Raw genomic sequence first — 14824 nt, forward strand, 5'->3', positions numbered from 1 at the left:
CTACACATCACATAGCACTAACCGTTATACTCTTTATATCGAGAGTATTCTCGACGTAGGTTTCACTCTTTCGAACCGACCGAAGCATTATCGAACTTTAGACTTCGCGACGGACAATCGCAAAGTGAGCACTCTTGCCAAAATTTATAACTTTTATAGACTCCGTTCGAGGCAAAATTGCTTCCACCACCCACGTAATACCCTCGAACATTGATGTGAGGTAACAATGAACTTAAATTCAGTCTACCTTCAGTAATGCGATTACATTGTTTTGCATTTTCTGGATTATAAAACAAGTTGAGTGATTGTGAATATATTTAGCATAATCGTGTTACTAAGTTAACGGGACAATAATATGTGACCAATTTTTTTTTAGTTTTTCCTTTTATTGATTTTAGGGACTTTTGTCCTACAAGGACACGCCAGTCCCATTGTAACTTTTACAAAATAATCGCAACACGCACAAAAAACTTAAACAAAAATACCTCAATTACTAAAATCTAGTTATATAAATCAAACAAAGGGTAATTTATAAAAATCAAAAATCATTCTAGCAGATTCTGATAAGGGATCCGCTAGAATACTTTGCACCGCCCCAACATCGAATGTGACCAATTTTGGTATTCATCAAAACCGCATAAATTTTTAGTATTAAGGTTATATTTATTTATTTATGATTTTTGCTTGGTATAAAACACGATTTTAAATATAAAGTGAGTGGCAAAGCGATTTACGATTTTTCAAAAAGTCGGGTCTAATTTAGTACATTTGTTAAATAATGATGACAATTATACGTATTAAAAATACTACTAATACTTTTTCCAATCATCGTTAAGTTTTCTAATAAGGACTTTTTTTCTTTACAAAATTTTATCAGTATGGACACATTGCTGAATAATATTTATACAGACACAAAAAAGTGTATTAGTATTTACAGAATAATACTAACCTCATTTTGAATGGACTCTCTTCGGCTTTCAGTCTGTAAAATGAATATTTTACATATGTTACGTGCGTGAAACAAATAGGTTATCATTTAAAACCATTGCAATAAAAATTAACACAAATGAATACATAAGTAGTAACAGCTGTGTTTTTATTTTGTAGAATGGTATCTTTTATACATTTTTTTCTATGTATAAAGTGAACAAGGCCTAATTTTTCGTTATCTATACAAATAAACAAAATTTGAGTGTCTTTTTGTAATATTAAAATTACCGCTTCATCAAATAACATTTTTCACATTTTTTAACCGACTTCAAAAAAAGGACGAGGTTACTAAATTCGACCATATACTTACGGGAATAACTTCGTGGTTTATGAACTGATTTTGATAATTCTTTTTTTTTAGAAAGCAGATATTCCTGGTGTAGTACCATGATAAGAAAACCAGGATCTGATCATGGAATCCTAAAGAAATCGAGGGAAACTCTAAAATCCGCATAACTTTTTACTGGGTGTACCGATTTTGATAATTTTTCATTTAATCGAAAGCCAATGTTTATCATGTGGTCACATATAAATTTCATCGAGATCTGATTACAACTTTTGGAGTAATCTTTGATAATGCGTTTTTACTCGACTAATTTTTCGTTTACCTACGTCGATATAATTGAAGTTGTTTTTTTTTCTTCGATTGCTTGCAAACACAATTATTGTCTGTTTGTTTGTTTGTTTGTTCCGGCTCGAGTCGTTAAATCGCTCCACTCGTTTCAGAGATTACTCTGAAATGACCGGAGCAATTTTAACGGGGCTTTCACTGTCAGATAGCTGATACAATATGGAGTAACTTGGTTATTTTATTTTAGAAATTTATATATTTTGTAACTCTGCGAACTGAAGAATATTTTTTTTTAATTCCAATAATCATCTATTTTACTGAAAACGTTTTCTATCTTGTTGTTAAATATATTATAGAATGACATTCAAAAAATTTTTAGTTGATAATGCCTCATAATTTTGTAAAATTATATATTATTTACTATATTCTGTATGTTCTATGTCTGTGTATGTGTAAATATCTGTCTATGATTATAATGATAAAACACACGCAATAATAACAACACAAAAAAAAAAAACACAAACAGTCTATTTTTGGCGCCAAGTAATTAAAAGAAAACATTAAAATGTGAGGAAAAAAACACTCATTCCCTGTCCAAAAGGGAAAAAAATTACCTTCATGTTTTCAAATGTCACCAATGACAGCGATAAATTTACGAATTCTTGTCTCTTTGTATATATACAATGTGTAAATTTAGACTGAATTTGTGTTCTGGCCTTAAACTAATGTATTTATATGACCTATATACAGAATGTTAAAAGGGGTCACTAAAATAATACCTGTACAGCAAGAAACTGTTCTTTCTCAACTTGCATCTGTTCGATTAAAATTAACTTCATTAGATTAATATTATTCAATAATTCATTTTAATCATTTTATAATTTACAACTAAAGATAAGATATACGAGTTTGTATATTAATAAAAAGCTCGAAAGTATAATCTAAACACAGCAAACCAGGACTAAAAATTTTAAAATTGTATACAGTTTTTTTTTTCTTCCAAGATAATAATTATTACTTTACCATTACGATACCTACTTTGGCTAATAAAATACATATGTATATATAGATTGATACTAACCTCGCTTTGAACTGATGTTCTTCTGCTGTCAGTCTAGAACGAAAAATAAAATTATTACTTATCTGTTAGATTTCTATTTTTACTTAAATAATTCAATTTTTTTATTCAATTAGAGATACAAATTCAGCTAGATTGAATAGAAGCCAAAAATCTATAGTTTTTTAGTGTTGAATTTTATCGCTATATGACTACAGATAGTTATGATTTTAAGTCGATTATTGAGATGGTAATATAATAAATCTACCCAAAACAATAATTGGAAAAGCAAAAAACAGGGTCTGACTATATTTTAAGTAAATAGTTTATCAACGATTTCAACAAGTGTATTTTTTATTTCTTTCAAACGTTCTTTACGACAATTGGTAGTTTGTTTATAACAATCTAAGATATAAATTATGAAGTTTGAATAATTAATATACATAAATGACACCTATCTATCTAGCCTACATATGTAGCGTTAATAGCCTTTTTTTAAAATATTCAGTTTCATTTATTAACGGAAAGATTATTGTAAAACTTGAGTAACTCGAGTAACGTTCTCTTACCTTGGTCACTTCTTTTTCTTTCTTTTCCTTTACAAGTGGTGTTGGTGAAATTTTTTCATATTTCTCAAGAACTGGTCTCTCGTAATCGTCGATGAAATCCAATTCATACTGTAATAATTTGGAGCCATTTTAGTTTAGTCACGTTCAAAATTATTGTCTTAACTTTAAAAAAAATAATCAAAAGAAGATATTTGAATTCAGAATAAAAAATCGGTATTTGAATACGTACTAACCAAACCTGTAAGAGAATATATAAAACATAGAACACATATACAAGCAGCATGCGACTTTAACAACCTTGTTCCAAACAACGAAGATCCAGCAAAGATAGAAGAAAATAGAACCAATGAAGAATACCGCCAATTTTGGACATTTTCAATATACATTTTTTTAATTTCTTTTTTGAATTTTCATATACAGTTGTGTGTAAAAACATGTATGTGTAAATGTGCGCCGTGAACTAAAATATGTTAAAATTTGCGTAATGTGTGAGTGTAAACAAAAAGTGTACGAGAAAAAGTAGTGTAAAGTGATAGATGTGTTGGAGGTAGAAGATTCAGAAAAGACAAGTAGAGAGGGGACGTCACGAAAACATCTCAGTATTGTAAAATGTTTACCCCAACGTCATTGTTATTATTTGTAGTATCAGAAGTAGCTTTTTTAGGTTTTTCAGTTATTTTCTTGACAACTTCAACTTTCTTTAGAGCTGGCAACTCAAATTTACCTCCTTTGACTGTCAGAGGTTCCTAAACACGCATTACAAACGATTAATTGTAAATATTCACGTCTAATTGGAATTTCTACATTATTAAAGCTTTTTAAACTAGTGCAGGGTGCTCTACCGTTAGTATGTTTTGTGCATTTACATCATTTTCTATCTAAATTGTGCAATTAATAGGAGTTATACTAGACTCTAAACCGAAATACTATTTTGTAACTATCTCAGCGATACTATAAATATAAAATATATTTACAGAAAATAAATTAAAATATATTTTATGTACCTCGTTTTTGGGTTTCTTTACAACGGCGGGTTTTTTGACTTTTAGTTCTGCAGCCTCTGAACCCTCCTAATAAATATAATGACCATTTTCAATAATCATTTTCACTATTAAAAAAATATATCTACAGGCTGAGACAGTTATAAAATATAGAAATTAATAGTACCGTGGGTTTTTTCTGCGCAGGTTTCTTTTGCGTTAGTGATGCCTCTTCAGGGGCAGTTGTGCTAGTCTTAGTTCTCGGTTTGGTGAGACTGACAGATTCCTCGGTATCCTCGACCTGAGTCTGCGAGTTTTCGCGAGGATAGAAAAAGTTGTGTAAGAAAATATGCAAACCAGTGAATAAAAGTAAAAACCAAAGCACTTCTACGTGCATTTGTATACAGTTATTGAAAAATAAGACATGTGTTGAAGTCACATTTCCAGAATGTGTTTTAGGAAAAATAATAACTTTTAATGTTAGATAAACTATGTGTAAAGTAGTAGCTGCTTGTGTTTGTGCTTCCTTACAAAACAGATCCTAGTGCAAATTTTGTTTTCGATTATTTAATTAATGTCTACGTATCTACGCTCTACTAGATTTTTGTACCGCAAAAAGCGTTACCTTTACAAGAATTAATACTCGGTCTAATATTTGCGGTACCGATACAGATATTACATTATCAGATTTTATTTCAGTCTGTGAAAATTTTCGAATATTTTCACCTTTCTTATGTACCTAAAAATTAATATACTTAAAAATATTTATTCATTTACTATTCCAAACTAAATTCATCAATCCTACCTTTTCGTCTTTATCCTTAGGGGTTGGTCGTTTAATAGTTTTATCTTCGACGATTTCAGGTTTCTTAATTTTGAGTTTAGCTTCAGCTTCACCCTCCTAAATAAAATTTTATAGTGCATTACCATTTACTTTGCTATTATTTTAATATAGTCATTAACTACTTTTGTAAAAGTTTTTCAAGAAAAATTTACGAAGAGGAAGATCATACGAACCGTTGGCTTAATTTCAGCCGGTGTTTTGTGAGTGAGTGAAACGTCTTCGGGCATTTGCCCCGGTTTAACTGGAGTTTTAGGCTTTTCAACATTAACTACTTCATCGACTTCCATTGGCTATTAAAGACAATACGTAATATTAGTTTTAAGTATTTGAAAGAATAGGTAAAATATTTTATTGACTGTGTATTATTTGTACCTCAGGTTTATCTTTATCTTTAACTGAACGTCGCCTTTGCGCCGTTACTGAAGAAGTTTGTTCTTCTGGTTTTTTGTCCTCCTAATTAAATACAAAATAATTACTAAGAACCTGTATAGACTTTTTACACTATTTATATTTTAAAGTGCTAGTTTGGGGTAAAAAGTGTGTTGAGTAAGAGGAAAGGTGTATAAAAGCTATATTGAATATGTCAATGTGTACCTTTTTCTTTTTCTCGAGTGGTGTAGGGCTAATTTTTTCATATTTTTCGAGAACTGGTCTCTCGTAATCGTCGATAAACTCCTCTTCAACCTTTAAAATTATTATTGTAAATTTAAACTACTATATTAAAGTTATTGAACTATAAAGAGCGATTACTCACCATACACCATTTAAGTTTAGTATAGCATAAAAGAAATTTAATGTGTTGTTTTCAAACATTGCCGTGCTGTTGTAAAGCATAACTTTTTAAACACACACTGAATAATATTAAACCATATATATTTTTTTAACGTTAAAAATAAAAAGTAGTGCATGTTATAACTAGTGAGATTTATTTTTGTGTAGAAAAAACTAGTTTTATATAATACTAAGTTAAGTTTTTTTCAGTAAGAGTGGAAAAAATACGAGTATAAAACCGCGAAGAAATAGTAGTGCTTCATTAAAACTTGTTAAATATGTGTTACGTTTTGTGAGTGTGTTATCTTTTAGTTAATTATTATTCATTTGTACCTCCTTTTCTTTGATAGAAGGTCGTTTTTTAGGTTTTGTTTCATCTTTTTTAACAGATTTTGGTTTTGGTTTCTCATCCGGTTTTTTCTCCTCTTCCTAAATAACATAAATGTTTTATATAATGTTCGATTATCATATACGACTTTTCATTTAATACTGTTTTATGTATTTGATTACCTTATCTTTAGCCACAGATCGTTTGCGTAGTGTAGGCATTTCTGGTTCATCTTCTTTTGGTTTTGGTTTTATTTTACCTTTCATCATGTCAGTTTCATCCTTTAAAAAGTTAGTTCATATATTAGTACAATAATATAGTTTTATACGTTTATTTTTATTTTTAAAGGTATTTTTGATACCTGTGTGTCACTAGGACGCCGTTTGTCTTTAGGTGTAGGAGAAATTTTTTCATATTTTTCAAGTTCTGGTTTTTCGTAATCATCAACGAATTCAGGCGATTCCTACAAAAGTTTCTTCTTATTTTAATTTTTTTGTCGAAAATATGGATTAAGTTTTATAACAAATTATTTTAAAATTTTTTGCATGTTAAAGTAAAAGCGTAGGAATAACGTGTTTTATTGTAAACCCTAAATTATAAGTTTTAAAGTATACCTCACGAACTCCGTTTTGTTTCTTTGTCCTATCAGATGGTGTAGGAGTAACTTTTTCGTACTTTTCTAGATCTGGCCGTTCATAATCATCAACGAATTCTTTTTGTTCATCAGGCTAAATAAAAAATAAATTATATGATTTTATATTTAGTGTTGTTATATCCATTTAAATATTAATTTATTGAATTTTTAATCCTCCGAAAATGAAATTCTACCTTTTTGACTGGTTTTCTGCTCTGTGCTACTTGTGGTTCTTCAGGTATTTCAGTCTCAGGTTTTAGTGGCGTTTTAGACAATTTAATTTGAGTTAATTCGTCAACGGGTTCTTCAGGTTTAGGTACACCTTTTTTAATACTTGTTCGTTTGGTTTCTTCTGTAACCTATTTCAATGAAAACGTAAAAAGTAAGCTTTAAAATTTTACAAAAATATGTGACCGCTAGTTATCGATTTTTTTTATATAAAATTATATAATAGGGAAAGGGCATCTAAAACGTATTATATTATTATATACCTTTTCTTCAGTTTCAACCTTCGATTTTTTATCAGGTACCGGAGTAGCTACTGAAGGTTCCTCCTCACTTTCCTCAGGTTGACTTTCAACACTCTCAGCTAACGATGCACGCTTAGTCTAAATTATATAATAAATTTTGTGTAAATAGAGTGCAATATATTCCTAGAAAATATCTGTGTTGAATATTTAACGGTATAGTTTAAGTGAAGTACGTTTTGTGAAGTTACCTTTGGTGTGTCACTAACTCTTTGTCTCTTTTCAAGTGGTGTTGGTGTAATTCTTTCATATTTCTCCAGAACTGGACGCTCGTAATCATCGACAAACTCCAATTCCTCCTAAATTAAATAATTTTTAGCACTTCTAATGTTATCACAACACACAATGAGTAACTGGGTTAATACTGAGTATTAAATACTAGAACATCAAATCTGAAACTGATGATTGCTACAACTTTCAGACATACAACAAGTATACGAATTTGATTGTTCATTGTAGAAATAAATTTACATTTGTAGTTATAAAAATAAAGGTACTTACGTCTGCTTCCTTCTTTTTAGAAACAACCTTCTTCTTAACAACTTTCTTCTTTTCTTCAGACTTTTTAGTATCTTTCTTTTCTTCAACTGGTTTAGGTTCTTCTTTGGGTTTCACTGGTTTTAGTTTTGGAATGCCTTCTATTTTTGGTTCAGCTTCAGGCGCCTTCTCCGTTTTCTTTTTCTCAATTTTCTCTAGAAGTGCTTTTTTTTCTTCTTCTGTCTTAGCTGTTTTCTTCTCTAAAATTTTTTTGGCCTCTTCTATTTCAGCCTCGGTTTTCTTTTGCTCCTGAACTTTAGTTTCGACTTTCTTTGCTTCTACTTTGGCTTCAGTTTTCTTAGCTTCTACTTTAACTTCTTCCTTGTTTGCTTCCATTTTTACTTCTTCTTTCTTTGATACCTTTTTAGCTGTTGTTTTCTTTTCCTCAACAATACTCTCCTCTTCTTCTTGTTGTTTCCTTTTCTCTGGCTGCTTTACATAAAAATGTTTTCAATAATCATTATTTAATAATAAATAAAAATTTATAGTTATAATGATATTTAAGTTTGAATTTTATCTTAAGAATAAATTTACTTACCCTTTTCTCTTCGATGTGATTTTCTTCAATGATAGACTTCTCCTCAACAATGGACATTTCTTCTTCAGATTCTTCTATCACTGTAGTCTCTTCTTCTTCTTCTTCTTTTTTCTTTTTCTATAATTTAAAAGCAAACGTTTGAAACTGTACTATATTATCTCATAGAATGTAACAGTATAGTTTTTGAAAAAAAAGGCTTAGGATGTATACCTTTTCTTCAACAATGGTTAAATCAGCACTAGATTCGTCTTCACCGAATTCATTTTTGATAACCACTCTGTAGTTAGCTACATATTTTGATGATACTTTTCTTATTATCAAACGTGCATTTGTGCCATCAAATGATGTATTAATATCTGAAGACTCTCTAATCACGGTCGAGTTTTTATACCATGTACATCTACACGATTGATCTGATGTTTTAAGAACTGCTACAAATTCAGCTTCTTCGTTTTCTTTTTTAGCCTAATAAAAGAAGAAATTATTTAGATAATTACAAGTTGTTAGGATAAAAAACTTAACGAAAATAAAATGAATCAAGAGTTGAATACATACTAAACTCCTGAGGTGTTTGATGATTTGTGGTTTGTCTCCTTTTTCCTCAGGAATATCAGTGACTTCTACTTGTTGTGATACTGCTTCACCCTTCTCATTCTTCGCAACAAGTTTGTATGATCCCTTGTCTTGTTGTGACACATTAGAGATCTCTAATTTGACTGCGAATTCTCCCTATAATACCAAAAACATTTTTAGTGGCCCTAAATGTATAATATAAAAATAAGAAAAATTATAAATAACAAAAATCTTACTTCTCTAACAGGTTCAATTAAAACAGTGTGCCTAGAATCTTCCTTGACAGCACTGGATTCTTTAAACCACGTGCAAGAAGGTGCAAATTTACTTAATACTTTACATTCAACGATCACAGTCTTCTTTTTAACTATCTTAATGATCTTTGGTTTTTCTTTAATAACTGGAATGACTGCAAGAAAAATCATAACCTCATAAATGTTTGTAATACAAACAAACAAAAAACATTTAAAAATATGATGTCAAAAACCTACTTTCTATATTGAGCGTTAGATTAGCATTGAGCTCTCCAAGTTCATTTTTGATATTACATTTATACAATCCGGAGTCTTCAATACCAGGGTCGACTAGTTCCAAAACTATAGTGTAAACATCTTCTTTTACTTCGACTCTGGTTTTTATTTTCGACGAGTCCCGAATTTCCTTACCCTCGTGGTACCATACGATTGTTGGTCTGGGGCTAGCTTTCACTTTACATCCCATTACTACAAGTTTACCGTTCTCTTTAGACTGAATTGTGGGTTTCTCAACAAACGTTGGTCCTTCTCCTTCAGGTTCAGGTTCGGCTTCAATATTTAAGTTAAGATTAGCATTGCTTTCACCGAATTCGTTTTGGACATGGCAGCGGTAAGCGCCACCATCCGCTGCTGTCGGGTTCGATAAAAGCAATATTAACTCGTAAACGTCTTCGCTTATTACAGACGATTTAATTTCAATTTTACTGCTAGCCTTAATAAGGGTCGTGCCTCGGTACCACTTAACTTCAGCCGCCGGCTTGGCTTTGCAGACACAACGCATTGTAATGAGTGTGCCATCTTCATTGGGAATGATTCGTGGTTTTTCCACAAACGAAGGTGCAAAACCATTTTCATCATCCCCACCTAAGCAACGAAAGAAAGAAAATTAACCACTATTTATGAAAATTTGCTACTGAGTTTCATGCAGCTTAAAAGCTTTAAGCTCATCATGCACTGCTACTGTATGCGTACTTTATTTATTTTTTTATTTGTATTTTAAGTCAACCCCTTATCGAAGATTACCTTGGAAGTTTAGAGCAATGTTGGCATTGCTCTCACCAAACACATTAAAAGCGTTACATCTATAATTTCCACCATCTTCCTTTGTGGGACCTAAAATTTCTAAGGTGAGGTTAAACGTATCCTTTCCAACAGCTTTTCTAGACATCTTCATTTTATTTCCGTCCCTAATTTCCTTGTCTCCGTGATACCACGTAATATCTGGTACCGGATACGCTTCAAGAATACATTCCATTATTAATATATCCCCTTCTTGTCTAATAGTGGGTTTTTTTGGGAACCTAGGTGCTTTGCCATCGGGGATTCTGTTCAAGAGAGACAAAAAACAAACTTAATGAAAAATATCCCTGACTTTTGTATTTATTTTACAGCGATTTAATAATTAATGACGCTTACTTTGGTTTATCCCCACCCTGGAAATTTAAATTTATCTTAGCTACGCCTTCACCGTGTTTGTTTTTAGCCACAGCCCTGTATTCTCCTTTGTCAGAATTTTCTACGCCTATAATTTCTAGCCGCGCCATGTGATATAAAGTTTGGTCCTCTTCTAATGTTATTTTGTAACGGTGACTTTCTTTAATTAATTTCTTTCCATGGTACCTGTTTAAGCGTCCATGTAATTTTATCATTTTCAAATATGGGGACGTATATGTAAATTGAGTTTTCTATAAATTTATTCTTACCATGCTATGGTTGGTTTCGGTTTGCCAACACATCGACATTCGAAAGTGATTTTGGTACCATCTTCCGATTGCCTGATGACAGGTCTCTCCGTAAATGTCGGTTTAATAAAATCTTCAGGCACGGGCGCTTCGTCGCCTATATCAGTTTTTACATTAGTAGAACCTAACTTTCATAAAATATTCACGAAGATTTGCAGCTTTTTCGTCTACGTCTGATTGGAATACATATATTTAAGATGTTTTCTTATGACTCGTGTATGTATATTAATTACATCGTCGGTTGATATATAAGAGTTAATCAAGGGATAGAATATAGTTAATAGTATCAAATAGATATATAGATAAATTTGGATTATTCTTTCAACAAATTTCTCAAAAATATTTTTTAAATCAGTACGCATTACAGTCGCTAATGTTACAAATATTTATATAATACCTACTGCGTACGCTGAAGCAAAGAACATTTAACACAATGAAATAGGCTTGGAATAAGAGGTTAGTTAAGCTTTTAGCGAAACATATACTAAATGATATTTTAAATACATAAAGATAATACATATTAGTAAAATGCAACAATAAAATACATGTATACGTGCTTTAGAGTGTGTGTATTTGAAATATTGTGTATAAACGTATTTATATACTTATAATTCTGTTTATTTTTTCGTATAGTTTTTCTTTCAGAGAAAACATCTTAAAATATAAGCTGAAAGATAAAATAGAATGTTTTCGAAATTCGAAAAATTAGTTAATAAATAAATAAGCTGTGCTGCAAATACTACGTTTTACAATAACAATTCATTATTACATTTACTGGATTAGAACCACACAAATACAAAGAAGCATAGCACCGTAAGCAATATTTAAATGGCTCTTAAATTTGGACGGTTAATTTTCGAAATGAAATAATCTTTCTGTTTGTGTGTATGTATTAATAAGAGAGTATATGTTCATATACATTGTTACTTTGCACTACACTCTTTAAAAATAGTTTATTTCTGAAATAGTTTTTTTGTGTGTCTGTGTTGAAGTAGGTGTATTTGCGTGTATTGATGCTGATACGCTACAATAGTGTGCGAAAATAACGACGTTATGTACATGCTTTATTTTGTATTTTTATTTAAACGATGATATGTGATCTTTTAATTTAATTACTGCATTTCTTTTTAAGAAAATATTTAAGGTAATTTAATTTTTCGTGTCTTAAATTTTATAGGTCTTGCTGTATACTATCGATATATTTGGTAAGTAGATGGTTTAATATTCGATTATCAGGTATATACAGCAAGTTTATTTCCCATTTTATCTTCAAATTTACATTTAAAGTTTTTATTAAATTTAATTAGTTAGCGGACTTACTGTCGAAATTTAAGCTGATCGTCGCGTTACTCTCTCCGAGTTCGTTTTTAGCCGTTACCCGGTATTTTCCAGCGTCTTCAACTGTCACATTGTTGATTTCTAAAGACGCATGATAAGACTTGCCGTCTTTGCTTACTGATAACTGTAAAAGGAAAAATAATGTATTAATATATTATGCCACTATCTTTCCACAATGTCAATAAGTTTCTGTTAAGAAAAGTTTTTCATAATGAGAAAAATATATATATATTAATTCTTACATAACGGCAATGATTAATATAATTCGCATTTCTTTGAAGTACTGCTGTAGCATCAAACACTACGTGAAAAAGTAATTAAGGTTACGAGAACATACTACAAATAACTATTACAAAATAATATATGGGTCAAGGTCATTCTCTTATTAAATTATTATGTTGCTTGAATTCATTCGCTTGGTAAATAAATAATAATTAATAAATGAAAAACCTTATTTTATATGAGGTAAAAATGGGGATAAATTTTTAACTAATAAAATGGTTGTCAAAGATTTTCATCGTATTAAAAAACTTTAAATAGTTACGGGTTCTGTAAAATATTATAGACGGGGCCACAGTTGCTCGGAACCGTAAAATCATCATAACAAAAATTTTGACCTAACGGGTACATCATTCCATAGTTTAATTGGCTAGAGCACCGACACGATCAGTCGGAGATGCAGGTTCGATCCCCGCTGGAACGGTCGATTTTTAATATGATATTAAAAAAATGTTTGAAAAAATAAATAAATATCTTTGACATAATCGTACGGTCATGTATTCCTAAGATGGGCGATTTAATGCCAGTGTTATAGCATCTTTTTAAACATAAGAATATATTCTATAATAATAATTATAATATATCACACTCATTCTCGGGGTCGGGAATCGAGCCCTCCAGGCAGAAATCAGCATACAATACTTTGTAAGATTATAAGAAAACTCAAAAGATATAAAAGAAAACTCAAAAGAAGGTAAAGTTCAAAAGTGGTCATTTCTATTTTTCCACTGTTCTATCTACAACAACGTTTGAAAGTAAATTAAGTAAATAAAATAAAATAAAGTAAATAATTCAAAATTCAATTTTAGAGATGACCACCAGAATAGGTCTAAATCTTTTGTTATAGAGTTATATTATAATTTATATGATAGATATTTATAACCTTGTGTCTGGGTCCTGGTGTGACCTCGCCTGTGTTGTGGAACCAGGCTACTGTGGGCACCGGTTCGGCCTCAATACGGCACTCGAATATCAGTCGCTTGCCATCGTCCTCCTGACGGATGGCCGGCTTGCGCGCGAACGTTGGCGCTTTACCGTCTACTTGTCTGTAAAGAAATTTACATTACATATAATTAACTGTAGGTTCTTTATCAATTATCATGATTAAGATACATTTTATAGTTACTTTTTTTAATTTTTCAGTTTTTCATTTTTTTAATACTATTTATGGCTGTTATAATTAAGTTTAGTATCTATTATTTACTGATATCTACAAAATTTAATAGATCATATAATACATAAATCATTACATATAATTAACTGTAGGTTCTTTATCAATTATCATGATTAAGATACATTTTATAGTTACTTTTTTTAATTTTTCAGTTTTTCATTTTTTTAATACTATTTATGGCTGTTATAATTAAGTTTAGTATCTATTATTTACTGATATCTACAAAATTTAATTGATCATATAATACATAAATCATTACATATAATTAACTGTAGGTTCTTTATCAATTATCATGATTAAGATACATTTTATAGTTACTTTTTTTAATTTTTCAGTTTTTCATTTTTTTAATACTATTTATGGCTGTTATAATTAAGTTTAGTATCTATTATTTACTGATATCTACAAAATTTAATAGATCATATAATACATAAATCATTACATATAATTAACTGTAGGTTCTTTATCAATTATCATGATTAAGATACATTTTATAGTTACTTTTTTTAATTTTTCAGTTTTTCATTTTTTTAATACTATTTATGGCTGTTATAATTAAGTTTAGTATCTATTATTTACTGACATCTACTAAATTTAATAGATCATATAATACATAAATCATGATGAAATATATAAATCATGAATTCATTCAGTGTACATATAACTTGTTTTTTATTGAGTTTTATCAGTTATATTTATAGAATCTAAAATGTTTTGTAGAAAAAATGTTGGTAATAAATGTGGGTATTTGTATATACTTACTTTTGTTTTTCTTCGTCAGCGGCTGAAAAATAAAGAAAACGCATTAAAATTTTAACTCAATACTATCGATTTTATTTTTAAAATAATGTGATAAATGAAAATATTGTGTAGTGTTTATACAAATGGAAATTTCTTTTTAACGTAAATTTACTAAATTCACTAAAATATATCAGATTCATGAAATAGTGCTACAACCGTTTGTGGGTTTGATAGCTTACTTTGAATAACACCAACCAGACGTAAACATTTGAAATCGATATACGAATGATCTCAGAATGAATCCAGGTGTTCGATATTTCTAGCATCTTCTGTAATTACTAAAGCTCGTCAGGGTTGATCTAAAATATACTTCGGCA

At 30.1% G+C, this 14824-nt stretch overlaps 1 protein-coding gene and 1 long non-coding RNA gene across 2 annotated transcripts in view; one reads left to right on the plus strand and one right to left on the minus strand.

The window, feature by feature from the left end:
- Positions 1-14824, minus strand: part of LOC123666551 (twitchin) — a 119457-nt gene that overhangs the window by 97688 nt on the left and 6945 nt on the right. The window contains 28 exon segments of the mRNA XM_045600665.1: positions 950-982; positions 2341-2376; positions 2643-2675; positions 3188-3295; positions 4192-4257; positions 4355-4474; positions 4973-5068; positions 5185-5301; positions 5384-5695; positions 6116-6211; positions 6293-6391; positions 6472-6573; positions 6725-6838; positions 6939-7103; positions 7236-7352; positions 7463-7570; positions 7773-8240; positions 8347-8463; positions 8557-8811; positions 8902-9075; positions 9156-9328; positions 9411-10037; positions 10197-10498; positions 10590-10793; positions 10877-11012; positions 12236-12377; positions 13416-13578; positions 14469-14490. Coding sequence (XP_045456621.1) covers positions 950-982; positions 2341-2376; positions 2643-2675; positions 3188-3295; positions 4192-4257; positions 4355-4474; positions 4973-5068; positions 5185-5301; positions 5384-5695; positions 6116-6211; positions 6293-6391; positions 6472-6573; positions 6725-6838; positions 6939-7103; positions 7236-7352; positions 7463-7570; positions 7773-8240; positions 8347-8463; positions 8557-8811; positions 8902-9075; positions 9156-9328; positions 9411-10037; positions 10197-10498; positions 10590-10793; positions 10877-11012; positions 12236-12377; positions 13416-13578; positions 14469-14490 — 4505 coding nt within the window.
- LOC123666552 overlaps positions 1-14824 on the plus strand; it is a 93770-nt gene that overhangs the window by 13042 nt on the left and 65904 nt on the right. The gene's annotated exons all lie outside the window — the stretch shown is intronic.

This window comes from Melitaea cinxia, chromosome 26 (genome assembly GCF_905220565.1).
Source record: "Melitaea cinxia chromosome 26, ilMelCinx1.1, whole genome shotgun sequence".
Lineage (NCBI taxonomy): Eukaryota > Metazoa > Arthropoda > Insecta > Lepidoptera > Nymphalidae > Melitaea > Melitaea cinxia.